The 13,395-nt window shown below is 48.6% G+C and overlaps 1 protein-coding gene across 1 annotated transcript in view; it reads right to left on the minus strand.

Moving 5' to 3' along the window:
* The window catches only part of TENT2 (terminal nucleotidyltransferase 2), a 121,470-nt gene that overhangs the window by 27,099 nt on the left and 80,976 nt on the right, over positions 1 to 13,395 (minus strand). Inside the window, exon 10 of the mRNA XM_082268484.1 lies at positions 767 to 810. Coding sequence (XP_082124610.1) covers positions 767 to 810 — 44 coding nt within the window. The remainder of the gene's footprint in view (positions 1 to 766; positions 811 to 13,395) is intronic.

A 13,395-nucleotide genomic window follows, 5' to 3' on the forward strand; every position in this document is an offset into this window, starting at 1 on the left:
AAAAAAAATGTTCTTTAGCAAGGAACATACATTCCATGTTAATAACTATGCTACCAAAAAAGGTGTGCACTGTAAATAGCCTCCAGCATTGCTCCTGTTTCTTCATGCTGGAGGCTGCCATTTTGGTGAAGCCCAGAGCCCCTAAACAGCAGTAAATCTTTAGGATATCAGTAGATCTGCCTCTAGTGGCACAGATTTTCAGCACAATGCCAAATATGGAGAGCAACTGAGAATATGCGGAGCAGGGTGAGAAAGTATTACTGGATTTTAAACAGTGTAGGCACTTATTTAATCTTTTACATAGCTATAACTACAGCCTGAAAGATCTAGCAGGACCTAATTTTCTGACTAAAGTTACACTTTAATGTGTACATGTGCAAGTTCAGATGCAGCTGAAATGATTTTAACGTAAACCTGTCAGGTAGAAAATCTAGAGGCTGCCACTGTGGTTCTGCTCCCAAAAATTCAAGTTGTCTTGCCGTTTATGCAAGGCCCTAAATTACTTACCGCGCTGAGAGCACGTTCCCTGCTCGGAAGTCGGCAGGGATCAGTAAGCTCCCGATGCATACTTACAATGCAGAGCTTTCTGATCATGTGAAAGCTGTGACAGTCAATCACAGAAGTCACATGGCCTAAATGTCCTCCTTCCAGGCATTTAGAACTCTAAGGGCCAGGAGGCAGTCGGCACGAAGGGGTTAAGCACTTCATAGCAGTCATAGGACATACACTCCTATTTCAAATTTCATTTTTTACATGCTGTACTTACTGGGTAATCTTTCTGTAGAGATGGAAGAACTGGTTCAGGTAGAGCTATAAAAAAAAAAAAAAAAAAAAAGGAAAAAAACACATTTAACTCAAGCCTACAGATTTTTATTTTTTTTTAAGGAATCTTTATTTAGTTTAACAGAGAAAACACAGAGAAAGAAACATCAAAACAGAAGGGTATAAGCTAGGATGAGGCCAAACAGTGCCACACCCCAGGGGGTATAGTATCACAAGTCAGAGTACAAGGCAAAAATCAGGCAAGTAGCCTTACCAAAGCAGTACAGGACAGAGGGCAGGATGCCGGTAGCCACAAACAAGGAGCCACTATGGGCAGCCACAGGTGCCAATCAGAACATTGAGTACGCTCCAAGGGCCCCCGGATCAGGGCCCTACCCCAGGGGAGGGGGGCCAACAGCCTCCATCAGACCTCCCCCGACGCGGCCCCCCAACAAGGGGCCCCCGGGGACTCGTCCCTCCGCCCAAGACGGGCAGAAGGGTGGAGCACAAGCTTACAGATTTAATACAGTTATACATGAATCATTTCTTCATCTTGAAAAACATGCACGGAGGGATACAAAATAAGTCCACTTTCATATGGTCATGGTCCATCATCAGGCACATGGCTTGCACACAGGTATCTCTATTATACAGGACTTATGGTGTCCGTTTATAACGCTTTACAAAAATAAAGAGAGACCATACAGTTACAATACAATTACAAGAGGGTTGGGAGGACCCTGCTTGAGAGAGCTAAAGCTGCCCATACATGGGTCAGTTTTTTCATTCATTCAGTAGGTTGAATGAAAAAAAAAAAACAATGAACCAATTCTCCTATTCTCTCCGCTGCACTATTGTACTTTGATAGTGGGAAGACCGGGGAGACAGTTCCCGACACACTTTGACTGTGTCGGAGGGACCAATTCCCATGCACATGTGCAGGATGACATCACACCCCCCCCCCCCCACTGGCCAATCAAGAGATCAAAAAACAGGTGAGGGATGTAACCGCCGCCTCATTAGAAAGTGGTTGCGAGCATACTGGGGCGTGTAGTTCCGCTTTAGTGTATTTTGTACTGAAAGTTTGTGTTTGATAAATGTGTGCAAATGTAAACATGTGTATGACATAAAATAAAGCAACTACCAACATTTTATTCTCCAAGGCCTTTGTTTTAATGAAAATTTATGTTGGGGGTGGTTACCTAATTTTCACTGCTAAAATGTGCATTTTAACATGTGTAAAACAGAAAAAATGGCCCTGGTAGAAAAACTGAATTCCAAGGAAAGGAAACGAACAGTCTCTTGAAGTGGACCGTAAAGGTCATTTACAAGGTCATTTATAAGACCTGCCATTATGGTCTCTTCTTTCCCATGCCCCAGTAGTTGCAGGTTCTCGGATGCCATCAATTCCAATGCAGAGCCCATGGTCAAACAGCAGTCCACTACTGGAATGAAGGAGAGCAGTGACGACTGGCTAGCTGCTGGGGGGGCAGAGGTATGGGCAAGATGGAAAATTCATCAAGCTTGAGGGAAATCTAGATTCAGCCAAACAGGCATTTCTCTAAGTAAACCTGTTTCAGCCAGCAAGAGACCAAATAGTGGAACAGAGGTTAATATCCCAGCAGGACAAGAAAAATACAGCTACTGGAATGGTAAAACACCAAGATCCCAAATGTCTTTGAGAGGCCCAGACTTCAGTCTAGCCAAAAACCTGTGGAAACACTTGTCTTTATTTACTGAGAGTTCCCACTGACAACAGGCAAATAAATTGTAGGATGTAGATGTACAAATCTGGTAGGGACTTGCTTGGTTAAAATTTTTGTGCACTGTAAAAATGGATTTTTGTAAGATCTTACCGTAAAATCCTTTTCTCTTAAGCTCATTGACAGACGTAGTCCTCCTTGATTAATATCAACTCGGGTTATACTGCCCTCTACAGGAGTAGGACTAGACAGGAAAGAAAACGTTCAGGCCACACCCTAGGGGCAGTCCCAGAGGGTATATCCTCTCACTTCCTGCTACAGCAAATCAGTTATGTCACAAAGCAGTGTTTAGAGAATTTACCCCAACCCAACTCAGAAAACAGAGGGGCGGGTACTACGTCTGTCAATGAGCTTAAGAGAAAAGGATTTTACAGTAAGATCTTACAAAAATCCATTTTTCTCTGTCGCTCATTGACAGACGTAGTCCTTGATTAATATCAACTCGGGACGTCCCAAAGCAGTGCCACAAATGAGGGGTGGGATAATGGAAATCAAAATCCAATCTAGAAGGCCCAACCGGTGCCAACTAGAAGTTTTAAAGGCTCAATCAAAAGATGAGACTCAACTGAAAATCCAATGGAAAAAAACCCTCGAGGTAGACCACCGGTCTCCTCAAATTGCGGCCTGCAAAACCTTGCGGCCAAATGAGGCATCAGCCGATGCCATCACATCAACTTTATAAAATTTTGTAAAGGTATGAACCGACGACCAGGTAGCCGCCTTGCACACCTGGACCACTGACGCCTGATGGCGGTAGGCCCAGGAAGTACTGAGCGCTTGAGTGGAGTGCGCCTTAACAGGGAACGGAGGATTCCGACCCTTAATAGAATAAGCCTGTACCACCGTCTGTCTGATCCATCTGGAGATAGTCACGGCAGATACAGGCAACCCCTTTCTGGGGCCATCCGTGATCACAAAAAGTGAATCCGTTTTACGGAATGATTCCGTAGTCTTCAGGTATACCCTGATTGCCCGAACCACATCCAAGGAATGCAACGCACATTCCCGAGGATGATTGGGCTTCGGACACAAGGAAGGTAGTACAATATCTTCATTCAGATGAAAATCTGAAACCACCTTAGGAAGAAAGGATGGCTTCGGATGAAGAACTACCTTATCCCTATGAACCACTAGATATGGGGAATGGCATGATAATGCAGCCAGTTCTGACACCCTGCGTGCAGAAGTGATAGCCACCAAGAAGGCCACCTTCTGGGATAATGTAAGCAAGGGAATCTCCCTGATATTTTCAAAGGGAGGTTTCTGCAGAACCGACAAAACCAAATTAAGATCCCAGGGCGGTAAGGGCGCGCGCACTGGCGCAGCCAAGTGCCGCACCCCCTGGATGAAATTCCGCACCAAGGAATGAGTAGCCAGAGGCTTCTGGAAGAAGATTGCTAACGCTGAAACCTGATCCTTGATAGTGCTCAAGGATAGTTTCTGCTCAACCCCCTTTTGCAGAAAAGCCAAGATTCGGGTCACCGAATAGGTACGTGGGGGAAAAACTCCAACGATTCACACCACGCAATATAAGCCTTCCATGTGCGATAATAGACTTTGCTGGAAGTCGCTTTCCTTGCTTTAATTAGAGTAGGAATAACTGAAGCTGACAATCCTTTGTCCTTCAGTAACTGGGTCTCAATGGCCAGGCCGTTAAAACCAGCGCCTGTAAAGCACGATGAGACCGCAGATCCTCCCTGAGAGGAAGTCTCCAAGGAGCGTCCGCGACTAGCCTGCCTAAGTCGGCGTACCCGGCTTGACGAGGCCAGCCCGGAATTTCCAGGATAACTGGAGTTCCCTCCACCTCTATCCTGCGGAGAAATCTCAGCAGCAACTTGAGAGGGGGGAAGACATACAATAGCTGATACTGCCCCTACGGGGCGCTCAGCGCGTCTGCTGCGTCCGCTAGAGGATCGCGGGCGCGAGCCCTGTTGAGCCGACCTGCCAACAGATCCATATCCGGGGTGCCCCAATGAAGGGACAGCTGGTGAAATACTTCTGGATGAAGAGACTATTCCTCTTGATCCAGAATCTGACGGCTGAGATAATCTGCCTGTCCACCCCCGGGATAAATATCGCGGAGAGAGCTAGAACAACTGTTCCGCCCAATAAAGAATGTTGGCCACTTCTATGGCCGCCAGGGCACTCTTGGTGCCCCTTGGTGATTGACATAAGTCATGACCGTGGCATAGTCCGATTGGATCCGAACCGGGCTGCCCTGGAGCTGCTCGGTCCAGTAAAATCATACAAAATCTGATCGCTCTCAGTTCCAACACATTTATCGGTAACCTGGAATTTATCAGAAGAAATGACTTCCCCTGGCTGAGCATCGGAGACTGAAGCCACCAGACCAGAGCCTCCCTGGTCCGCTCGCTCAATCGGATCCGATTGTCCAGGGAATCGGGATTCCGATTCCATATGAGAAGAATCTCCTCTTTGGAGAATTCGGGTATGAGACTAGGCAAACGGTACTGCCTCTAAGGAGGCGACCATCAATCCCAGCCAGTTGACGGACAGCAACATCCGAATCATTGACTGAATCTGGAGTTTCTCCGCATGGAGAAACACTCTTGCCAAGGATGTATCCAAAATTAGGCCCAGATAGTTCAGTCTCCTGGTGGGAACCAGGGATGATCTTTGGGAAAAGCAACGAAAACGCTGATGTCCTGCGAAGATGGGGATATGAAGATAGGCATCCTAAATGTCTATGGACGCCAGGAAATCCCCCCTTATGCAGGGAGGCCACCACTGTATGGATGGGCTCCATCTCTTCCAAGACCAGAATTGGACGCACCTAGCCATTTTTCCTGGGCATTGTGAACAAGTTCGACTAGAACTCCTCCAAGGAATGGGAACTACCACTGCTTGTTGCATCAAGCTGTCCCCCGCAAAGCTTTTTAAGCGACCCGGGGATGTCGAATATTGGAAGGGAAGAATCGCACCGGTGGAAGTGATCGAAACTCGATCTTGTATCCCGACCATATGACCTTGCGAACCCCTTTATCCGGGATTCTGGAAAGCCCTGGATCCGGAAACCGGTGAAGACGTCCCCCCACCCTAGAGATGGGTGGGGTCCATTCTGTCAATCCAACGGGATAACAGTGGCTTTATTTAGCCTGGAAATCGGTGAGTCCACTATTGGTGGTGCCGTCCATCTTAGTAATGAGGGATTCCTCAAAATGATAGCGCCTAGCAATGCGTTTGGAAATAGCAGGGGCTCGTTTACGGACGACCCCATTTGGGCAAGGGAAACCCTTCACCATTTTGGTAGGCTTGCTAGTACCAAAAAAGGAATATGAGTCTCCGCTACCTCTGCCGGTGTAATCTCAAGATTTAAGGTTTCCCGGACAGACACAACTAGTGCCTCCACCAACGCTTCTTGTGCTATGGCGGAGGCAGAAGCGTCCTCCTCACTGTGAGGAGACCGTACCTGAGACAACAACCCCAGAAAAAGGGGCTGCAATGACCAGCTCAGAATCCGTATCTGAAGTATCAGATGACATAGGGGTAGGCGGGGGTCGCTCTTCTTGACCCCCGTCCCTGACAGGCTACCTCCACCTGGGATACCAAAGACTCCAAAACTGCTGATAATGCATCATCACAAGTGGGGTACTGGAGGGTCCTGCGGCCACCCCGAGGGGATCAGGTGGGGATACATGTGTGGCAGGGTTCATGTAACAAGACACTTGCCAGCAAACACAAAAAAATTAATTGCAAGAAAAAAAATTTTTCTTTTTTTTTTCACTTAGTCCCCCAGCGCAATAGCGCCCCTCAGTCCCCCAGCGCAATAGCGCCCCTCAGTCTACCTGCTTGGACCCCTCAGAAAGAGAGAGAGAGAGACCCCAAGGCTCACCTGATGCACAGAAGTTTATCAACTTGCTTCCAGCACTGTCTGTTACAGACAGGAAGTCTTTGGCTTGCTTTCCCTGGGCCAAGGAGGCGGCTCCGCCCCTTTACACTCCTTCCAGCGCCTCCCAATTACTCCACGAGGTGTTTGGTCACCTCAAACATGGCCGCCCCCATGCTAGAGACACAAGGCTACGCCAATATGGCGGCCTTGTGCGATCTGCAGGAAAATGGCGGCGGCCTGTGTAGGATAGCGGCGGCTTGCAAACTAGCAGCGGCCTGGGGAGGTGTGCGCTCGGCCTGTGCGGCCTGCGGGAGTGTGCGCTCGGCCTGTGCGGCCTGCGGGAGTGTGCGCTCGGCCTGTGCGGCCTGCGGGAGTGTGCGCTCGGCCTGTGCGGCCTGCGGGAGTGTGCGCTCGGCCTGTGGAAGTGACCAGCTTTCTGGAGGGATGGCGACCTGCGGATGCAGTAACTCAGGCATAGGCATCGGCCTGTATACACACTGTGACAGGTAGGATACCTCTATACCTCAATAGTAATGCCTTTTAGTAGTCTGCCACTGACTTCAGTCACCCTTACACTCATATAGTGACTTTAGATAGTCAGCTCCCAAACCAAGCCTCCTGGTTTCTTATTCACAAAATCACGCTCAAATTGGGGGATCTGTGACCTGTTATAGGATAGAGGGGGGACCCAGAAACTGAGTGTCCGACCATCCCAGAGAGGGGCCCGCGTCCACCAACAAACCCGACAGGGGGAGAGGGGGAACATTCTACTCACCATACCGGAACCAGGCGGGCGCCAACTCCTGACAGAACCCCTCTTCACCGGGGTGGGGGGGCTGTCGACCAATACGGACGCCGTGACCCAGTTTGCAACTGGTCATTGACGTCCAGGCGAGACGTTTAACTCGCAGGGTCAGTCCCCGTCCGATGGGACTATGTCGCGGCCGACCCAGCGCGGAGCTATGGCCTGCACGCGCTCGTAGGCTGAACTGGGGTGACCACTGGATCTCAACATCCAGCCCGTCGCTCAGTTTCAGCGTACTTGCTTGAAGATCTCACAGGAACACTGGAGAAAAAAAAAGCATTTCTAAAAAAATCCTGCCAGGACCGAAGATCCTAGCAAGGAATCTAGGTCCTTACTCCTAACTAGACAGAAAAAAACTGATTTGCTGTAGCAGGAAGTGAGAGGATATACCCTCTGGGACTGCCCCTAGGGTGTGGCCAGAACGTTTTCTTTCCTATCTAGTCCTACTCCTGTAGAGGGCAGTATAACCCGAGTTGATATTAATCAAGGAGGACTACGTCTGTCAATGAGCGACAGAGAAAAATATTTTGTGCCTTCAAACTGTTAAAGTTAGGTACAGTAGAAATCACAATTAAAGTAATTTCTACTCCAAATTGTAACATACAAATTATGGAGTAGTCCAGTGTGGGTGCATTTTCTTTAGTTTTTTTTGCACACATGTAAACAATCTGCATTTTTGGCCATGAAATTATCTAAAACCCCCAGGACATTATATATTTTCTGAAAGTAGGGGCTCTGCAGAATGAAAAAAAAAGTAGTTGCAATTGTTTATGTTGCATAACATTTGTGCAACTGTTCATCAAATGCATATTTCAGGAAAAAATATATTAAAATGAAGTTTAGTAAAAAGCATAACACCCAATTTGGTAAAATATAAAAGTCGATACCAAACATGTCAAGTTTTAAATTTTGCGTGCCCATTTATATTGCAAAAAACGATGGTACCCAAGATCTCCATAGACGCTTTAAAAGCCTTTACTGCTCAGTTTAGAGTCAACTGTGAGCAATGGCACTAGAATTATTGCTCTCACCCGACGTTCAAGGCAATACCTCACATATGTGGTGCAATCAGTTTACAGATATTTGCACACCCTATGCGCAATTTGTAGGTGTGCGTGCAGGGCAATGGAGGGTATGTTTTTTTTTTTAATTATAGAATTTTTTTTTTTCACTTTATTGAAATCATGAGAAATAATTGGTCATTTGACAGGTACTTTGTATGGAGACATTAGGGGTCTAATGCACCTCAAGGTATCCAAAGCATGTAACCAAACACAGCCCATGTTTGGTTAGCTGCTTCCCTGACTGTAACAGCCAAAGAATAACAGCTCTGAAACTGTAAAAGACTAAATTGATTGTCACTTCTGGCTTCATTCACCACAGAGGAGATAGAGGAATGATTCCTCTGTCTCCTCCAGCTTGCCATCCTGACCCCCTTTGAGTCCAAAAATTATGGGGTAAGGGGGCTGGCGGAGGGAGGAACTGTACTCCTAGCACTGTAAAAGTCATCACTTTTCCTTTACAGCAAGAAGCCAGCTGAACAAGACAAGCACTAGTGTATGGCTGCTAGTGCAGCCATGAGGTAGTGATTAAAAATTCGCTCTCGGATGTACTATGTACATCCAAGGAGTTGCAGTGGTTAAAAAAAATGGATTTTTGTCTTACGGTAAAAACCTTTTCTCTGAGGTTCACTGACAGACACAGCTCATTATCTTCTTAACCATTGGGCTATACTGCCCCCTACAGGAGTAGGACAGTAGGCAGTAGAAAGCTCGACTATGCCTAAGGGCAGTCCCAAAGGGTATACACCCATTCTCAGCTATAGGCACTCAGTTTTGTTACAGTGTCAGAAGAAAGCTAACTCCACAGAGGGGTGGGTAATGTGTCGGTCAATGAACATCAGAGAAAATGATTTTACGGTAAGTCAAAAATCCCATTTTCTCTTTCGTTCATTGCCGGACACAGCTCCTAAATTTTTCTTAACTATTGGGACGTCCCAAAGCAGTGTTAAACATGAGGGGTGGGAAAACATCAGAAATTTTTTTTTCCCAAGGCTAAACAACTGAAGCTCACCTGAAAAACAATACATCCTCGAAGAGGACCAGGTCCTTTAAACAGCAGCCAGCAAAACCTTGTTGGCAAAAGAAGCATCTGCAGATGGCAACACAACCACTTTTATTAAATAACTTTGTAAAAGTGTGCACCAACGACCAGGTGGCCGATGCCAACGGAGGAACTTGCCCCCTGATGCAATAGGCCTGAACCACCGTCTGTCTGATCCATCTGGAAATGGTCGCAGAAGAGGCAGACAACCCTTTGTGAGGTTCGTTCGTGAGCGCAAAAAGAGCCTGACTTCCTTAAAGACTCTGTAGCTGCCAGGTACACCCTAATTGCCTGAACCACATCCAGGCCATGCAATTTTCTTCAGATGTTTAGGCCTGAGACAAAGGGAAGGCAACACGTCTTCATTACAATGACAGTCAGAGACCACCTTAGGAAGGAATGACGGACAGAGGCAAAGCACCACCTTATCCTTGTGAAGCACCATAAGGTGAACGACAGAATAACGCCATCAGTACCGGCACCCAGCATGCAGAGGTGATGGTCACCAAAGGCATCCACGTTCTTGGGCAAAGTAAGCAGGGAAACCGCCCGAATATTTTCAAAGAGAAGCTTCAGTAGAGCTGAAAGCACCACATTAGGATTCCAGGGTGGCAACGGAGCCTGCACTGAAGAAACCAAATGTCAGACACCCTGAAGAAAAAAGGTATGCACTAGGGAGCGTGTGACCAAAGGTCATGTGTGTGGCCAAAACCCCATACCTGGGGCCCTTGATGGTACTCAAGGCCAATATTTGTTCAACCCCCCGTTGAAGGAAGGTTAGATCCGATCCACCGAGAAGGAGGATGAACCCCAAGAGACTCACACCACACAATGTACGGCTTCCACGTACGATGGTAGATTTTCCTCAAGACAGATTTCCAAGCTTTTAACAGCATAGGAATCACCGATTCAAACAAACCTCCACTCTTCAGCACCTGGTGTTCAACAGCCAAGCCGTTCAAGCCAACGACTGTAAAAGCATGATGAAAGATTGGTCCTTGAGACAGTAGATCCTTCCTGAGAGGAAGCCCCCACAGCGCATCGGCGACCAGCCTTACCAGATCAGCATACCAAGACTGGCAAGACCAGAATGGAGCCACTGGAATAACCGGATTCCCTTCTGCATGAATCCTGCACAGGAGTCATGGCAGACGTTTAGGAGGGCTGGAATGAATCAGTCAGCCCACCTTAGAATGCCAGGCTACATACCGAGCCTTCAGTACACTTCTTGTGCCCCCTTGGCGATTGACATAGACCACGGCCATAGTATTGTCCAAATTAATTCGTACCGGCCACCCCTCAAGACGAATGTCCAATGAGCCAGACAAAGTCTGATTGCTCGGAGTTTGATTGCACTAATCGGCAGTCTGGGCTCGGCCAGAGTTCAGACACTCCGAGCACATCTGTGCTGAGGACGTCTCCCCACCCAGACAGGCTGGCATCTGTAGACAATCGTCGAGTACAGGAGAAGAACCAGAGAGCAAAGCCACCTCTTAAGACCGTGGATTTATGCCCAATTTTACCAGAATCTCTTTAGCAGAGATCTTGTGCAGAACTGTGCAAACAGACCGCCTTGAGAGTGGCCACCACCATCAGGCCCAGCAAGTGTATGCAAGCCCGGAGGGATGACTGCTGAACAGAAGCTGAATTGCCTCCTGCAATGTCTGGAGTTTTTCCCTGAGGAAGAAACCCTCTGTCTGAGGCCGAGTCCAGAGTCAGACCCAGATAGGCCATTTTTTGTGGACAGAACCAAAGAAGACTCCTGAATGTCTAGGATCCCATGAAACTCCCTCAGAGTTTGCAGAGCAATCTCCAGTAGTCCATCAGAACAGTCAGAGACTCCGCTTCCAGAAGATAATCGTCCAGGTACCCCAGCATCGCGGTCCCCTGCTGACTCAAAAAAAATACCATCACTGGGGGCATACACTCCTGTGAAGACCCGAGGTGCGGAGGCGAGACCAAAGGGCAGTGCCACAAACTGGTAATGCTTTTCGTCCACGGCAAAAGAGAAAGCGCTGGCGACCAGCACATATTAGAATGTGCAGGCAGGCGTCCTTGATGTTGAAAGAAGTGAGAAGAAATCTCCCTTATGTAGGGACGTCACTACCTTGTGAATGGACTCCATACGGAACTTCTGTACTCGCACCAAGCAGCTTAGCGCCCTGAGGTCCAGAATCGGACGTACCTCGCCTTCCTTCCTGGGGATTGTAAAGAGGTTTGAGTAAAAACCCTTGAAAATGTTCCGAAGTCGGAACCAGAACAATCACCCCTTGAAATAACAAGTCTTGCACTGCCCCAAAGAGACACCGTGAGTGATCTGGGGACATCTACGACGGGGCTCCTTGCCCTTGGTAGCCTGCGGAAGAGTACTCTTCCCCCTGTGAGACCCTTAACAATGTCATCCAAGGAAGCCCCAAACAGGAGCCCCATACAAGAGGGAGATCAGATAAGGCCTTCTTAGAAGTTTAGTCCGAAGACCAGCATTTCAGCCAGACAATACACCGAAGGACCACTGCTGATACAGACAGCCTAGAAATCAATGGAACCACATCCAAAGAGGCATCAGAGACAAACTGTAGCTCCTGGACCAACCAGTACGCCAGCTCCGCAAAGACAGGGTGGAGCTATTCTCCCTCCAGGTCCTGGCGTAAAAGCTTAGCCCAGTCCGAGTTCATGACACCAGGGCAATAGTAATTACCAGCCTAACTGCCAAACCAGCCACAGTGCACATATGGCGGGCCAGAGCATCCCCCTTCTTATTAGCTGGACCTGTAAAGGTCGGGGACTCCTCAACTGGGATGAAGGTAACTCAATTTGACCTGGAAACTGGCGAGTCCACAACAGGTGAGACCGTACACCTTTTACACAGTAAATCCTCAGGGTTACCTCGCTAAAACAAGGCAGGTGCCCCACAAAATAATGGCGGCAAGACAGTCATTAAAAATGAAGCTCCCCCACAGTGCCACCCACGCCAAGCTGACCATATGGCCCAGCAGGCCGCAGCCCAAATTTTTGTGGGGGCCCAGCCACAATTGCACAGATCGTCAGCCGGGCAGATGCTCAAAGGAAGAGTGGGGGCTTCAGCTAAACCTGCTGAGGCTGCCCCTAACTCAGCCACATGGCCTAGTAGGGGCAAGCCACAGCCTAAACTTTTGAGGGCGCGAGCCCCAGCGTAGCCGACCACCAAGGGGCAGCGGAGGGAAAGGTGGATGCCCAAAAGGGAGGCAGTGGCTTCAGCCATCCTCACAGGGGCTGTCTCACATCACCTCTAATAGGTTCCGGCGAGCCGCGGCCTAAATTTTTGACCAGATCCGGCCGCGTGAGTTGCATAACCACGGATGGTAAAAACATCTGCTCCTCCAGCCCAACAACTGCCGCAGGAAGCCCAGAGGACATCCCTGTCCTAGGCCGAAAGACCCACAGTGACCAAAATTTTAGAGGGACTGGGGGAAGAGAGGGGAACCCGGGGGTCCGACCACCCCAGGGAAGGGCCCACGTTAACCCCAAAAACCCTCCAGGGGTAGTGGGGGGACAGCTACTTACCACATCAGGAACATGGTGGGCACCGCTCCGGACAGGACACCAGTCCAAGGTAATGTGGGTGCTGCTGGGCCAGGAGTAAATGCTGCGACTCAGACCGAAGCCAGTTCGTATGCGTCCTCGCGAGACGTTTAACTCACAGGCCAGCCTCCGTTCAGTGGGGCTATGTCACGGCCGACCTAGTGCGGAGCTGCGGTCTGCACGCACTCGCTGGCCAGACTGGGGGGACTCTAAGGATCTATATTATCCAGTTTGTTGCCCAGTCAGGCACTTGATTGTAGTTCTCACAGGAACAAAAATAAAGAGGAAAAAATCCATTTGAAATGAAAAAATAGCCAGGACCAGAGATCCCGTCAAGGAACTAGGTCCTTACTCCTGACTAGGAAGAAAAAACTGAGTGCCTATAGCCGAGAGTGGGTGTATACCCCCTGGGACTGCCCATAAGCGTAGTCAAGCTTTTTTTCTGCCTAGTGCCCTTCTCCTGTAGGGGGCAGTATAACCCAATGGTTAAGAAGATTCAGGAGCTGTGTCCATCAATGAACGAAAGAGAAAGTCAAAATTTTCTACTCGTT

The sequence above is a fragment of the Pelophylax lessonae genome (genome assembly GCF_965119305.1).
Source record: "Pelophylax lessonae genome assembly, chromosome: 1".
NCBI lineage: Eukaryota > Metazoa > Chordata > Amphibia > Anura > Ranidae > Pelophylax > Pelophylax lessonae.